This window comes from Agrilus planipennis, unplaced genomic scaffold, assembly GCF_000699045.2.
Source record: "Agrilus planipennis isolate EAB-ADULT unplaced genomic scaffold, Apla_2.0 scaffold53, whole genome shotgun sequence".
In the NCBI taxonomy this organism is placed as follows: Eukaryota; Metazoa; Arthropoda; class Insecta; order Coleoptera; family Buprestidae; genus Agrilus; species Agrilus planipennis.
Genome location: NW_020438880.1, coordinates 1,327,900 through 1,331,168, shown reverse-complemented (window position 1 = coordinate 1,331,168; position 3,269 = coordinate 1,327,900). Strand labels below are relative to the sequence as shown.

At 32.0% G+C, this 3,269-nt stretch overlaps 1 protein-coding gene across 1 annotated transcript in view; it reads right to left on the bottom strand.

The window, feature by feature from the left end:
• The window catches only part of LOC108733098, a 4,239-nt gene extending 1,370 nt beyond the window's left edge, over positions 1-2,869 (bottom strand). The window contains exon 1 of the mRNA XM_025981494.1: positions 2,594-2,869. Coding sequence (XP_025837279.1) covers positions 2,594-2,783 — 190 coding nt within the window. The 5' untranslated portion in view covers positions 2,784-2,869. The remainder of the gene's footprint in view (positions 1-2,593) is intronic.
• Between the last annotated feature and the right edge of the window lie 400 nt (positions 2,870-3,269).

Genomic DNA, 3,269 nt, shown 5'->3' with positions numbered 1-3,269 from the left:
CTGATAGTAAATATACTATAGAATGTCTTTATATACAACAATCACAGCTTTTTTGCTATTAGACAATACAAACTGGCCGGTACCGCCGCAACTGCTATGTCCCTGCATTTTAAGTGTTTAATATCTTCCAAATATATTCATTTAAATTACATGCTGTAAAGGGTCATATTGATCTATATTAAATGCACAATGTATTTAAAAGTACTTAATTGAATAAGGATTAATGCTGTATTGCTTAAAATCGCTTCGTAAATAAGCCATTATTTCTCGTAAAAAGTAAAGGATAAAAAATTGTTACTGTGGGTTATCCCTAAGCGATAGATTTCTCTACTATATTATGCATGTATTATACATATAAACCTTCCGTTTGAATTACTCTATCGATTAAAAAAAGCCGCATTAAAATCCGTTGCGTAGTTTTAAAGATCTAGGCATACACAGGGACAGACAGCGGGGGAAATGCGTTGCATGATTTCGTTACATAGCAACTCGCATGAAACAAAGTTACTCTACCGTGCGTAAGGAAGTTTCACTTCAACAAGAACAAAATTACTTTAAATTACGTAAATAGTTGAAGTTTGTTATACTGACTGTAGTCAATAAAAATATTAAATTTTCTAACTCAGCATACTTTAATGCATCAACAACTGCTACATTCATACCATATCTTTTGCCTTAGCTAGTGCCATTGTGGAGGGTTTTTAAACTGTCATTTACCGCTTATAGCTGGACACCTTTTCAAAATCCCTCCTGCTAGCGGAAGAATAATTATTCCGTAACGAATATGACGCAACCTCTTCAAACTAAATCTTTCTTAGCATCTTTTTGTGTAAGTGATCATTGATCAATATGACCCCTTACATGCTAACTGCACATCTACATACGTGCTAACCTAATAACTTAAAATGACCCGTATGTTCTATAATCTATAGAGTTGTCATTTAGTCTTATTAAGGGACTGAATATTCATATTTGGAACGTTGTTTTTTTTGATTCATTATAAGACGATTTATTTGAAAATAATTGTGTTTATTTAGAAGATTTTCATCAGTAGTAGATATTATTATTCCGACTTCTCTTTATGATTACTTCACAAACTTATATTATCTGCAGAAGCAGTATAGAAAGTATATATATACCCTCTCATATCAATACAATACAGTAGAAATAGAAATGGACCAAGAACACTTCCTTGCGGTACACCTAGTTACATTTAGGTTATTTGAACTACAGACAAGATACTGGGCAAACCGTTTTCTAGAGGTTAAGTAGTCATTTAATAAATTGGTATAAAGCACCTTAATGCCGAATTCCTCAATTTTATTAAACAGTATTTTATGTTGTACACAGTCAAACGCCTTTGATAAATTTATAAACAGAGCAGCTCTTTCACAAGTTTTATATAAATGTTTACATATTTTATCAATAGTGTTTCGTAGTGCACTGTGATTGTAGCTTCATTTGCACGAAAACCATAATGGTGTTGTTGTTACCTTCCAAAAAGTATTTCATTTTGTCAGCTTATAACTTTTTCGATAATTTTTGAAAAAACTGTCAACAGAGATACTGATCGATAATTATCAATTAATTTTGGATTTCCCACAAGTTTTATTTATTTATACCACAAAAATTGTTTCGGTATATAGCGCCTGTTTGATAATAAAGCTGACTTTCTTCTCTTGAGGAGTTTATTCAATAATAAAATAACAAATTCTTTTTAATATTTGTGTAAGAAAAATATAAACTGAAGATATAATTCGTTTTGTAACATGTATAGTTTATACTAGTCTTTTTTCGATTAGTACTTTTTATGCACTGTTGGTGCACTTTTTATTTTTTGCAACCTGCAGTAGGGTAGTTTGGTGGTGGTACACTCGCGCACCCGCACTCATTCACTCGCCCGAACAGTGCCTCTATCAGGGAGAGAAGTAACTAATCTAAGAAATGGCTTCTTCACTTGGAGAAGACATTTTGTGCCGAAACAATTACTGTGGTATCTGTAAACAAAGGTTTTGCAGTTCAAAATTTAATAAAATATTTTATTGCATTAATAAAACGACAAATGCTTTATTTATTTATTCAATAAATGTGAAGGACACATTAGCTAGCGATTGTGTGCAAATAGACACTTTAAAAATGTGATATTTAACTTGACATTTGATATTAAATATTGCATTCTTGATTTAATAGAGTCGATAATAGGCAGCTGCGCTGTTGTACTCTATAAAGGCGTTAAAAATTGGACTCTCATCGTTAACACGTTGTCGGCTTGAGTCCATTCTCTTTTTTGATATAAATGCTACAGTTATAAAGTCGCGGGTCGTTGAAAGAGAAACGTGATTGCGGTTTTTTAACACCGAAGAAAGCCATTTCATTCTTGAAGTTGTTGGTTGGAACCGAGCGCTTACGCAACGTCATTAATTAAGTATTTAAAAGAAGAATTTTACAACAGATTCCGTTCCGTTAGACATATTTAACGAGATCCTTTCTTTCTATTATTGGAGCATTCTCTGTTTAATTATAAACAATAAAAAGATTTAAATTTTATTGTCGTTCAAATTTTAACGACAGTACTGACGTGGAGTGGGTTTACCTGTTTGTTTTGACTTTTCAGAAACAATATTCTTTGCTGTACCGTTACATTCGTGTTTTGATTTTTTGGCGATCGACTGCTGCAGGTCTCTGTAATATCGTCTGCGGGCCGTTTCATATTGACTGTGAGTACTTTCCACTAACACAAACAAGTACAGAAATAAAACAAAAATAGCCGGTTTGGTTTTCATGAATTCGCGAGTATTCTTGGATAAATAAGTTGGAAGAATGTAACGACATAAATGACAAGAACGATTACATAAAGTTACTTGACATATTTCTAGATTGTCAACTGATTTTTCTAAAAAACGAACCAAGTAGATTTTATTATCGTAAATATTTTACAATCAGTAGAGTCTAGTCAACAATTACCTACACTTCTAGTTCGCCTTCACCGAAAATTATGGTTGATTGGAAATAGAAACCTTTGAAGCAGGTGGCGTTCAAAAAAAATGTAGAAGTTATAAATAATTTAATAAAAAAAAAAACAATTGTGTCGTTTTATGAAACCACGATGCAAGTGAAACTTTTCGGATTGTAGGTATTTAACTGTAAAATTTCGGAAAATTATTCCATTCAGCGTATTAAAATTAAAATCGCGTTCTTAATCTTATCTTAATGAATGGAAAATCGGAAGGATAATGGAAAATCAACAGTAGACACTATAAATTTTAATT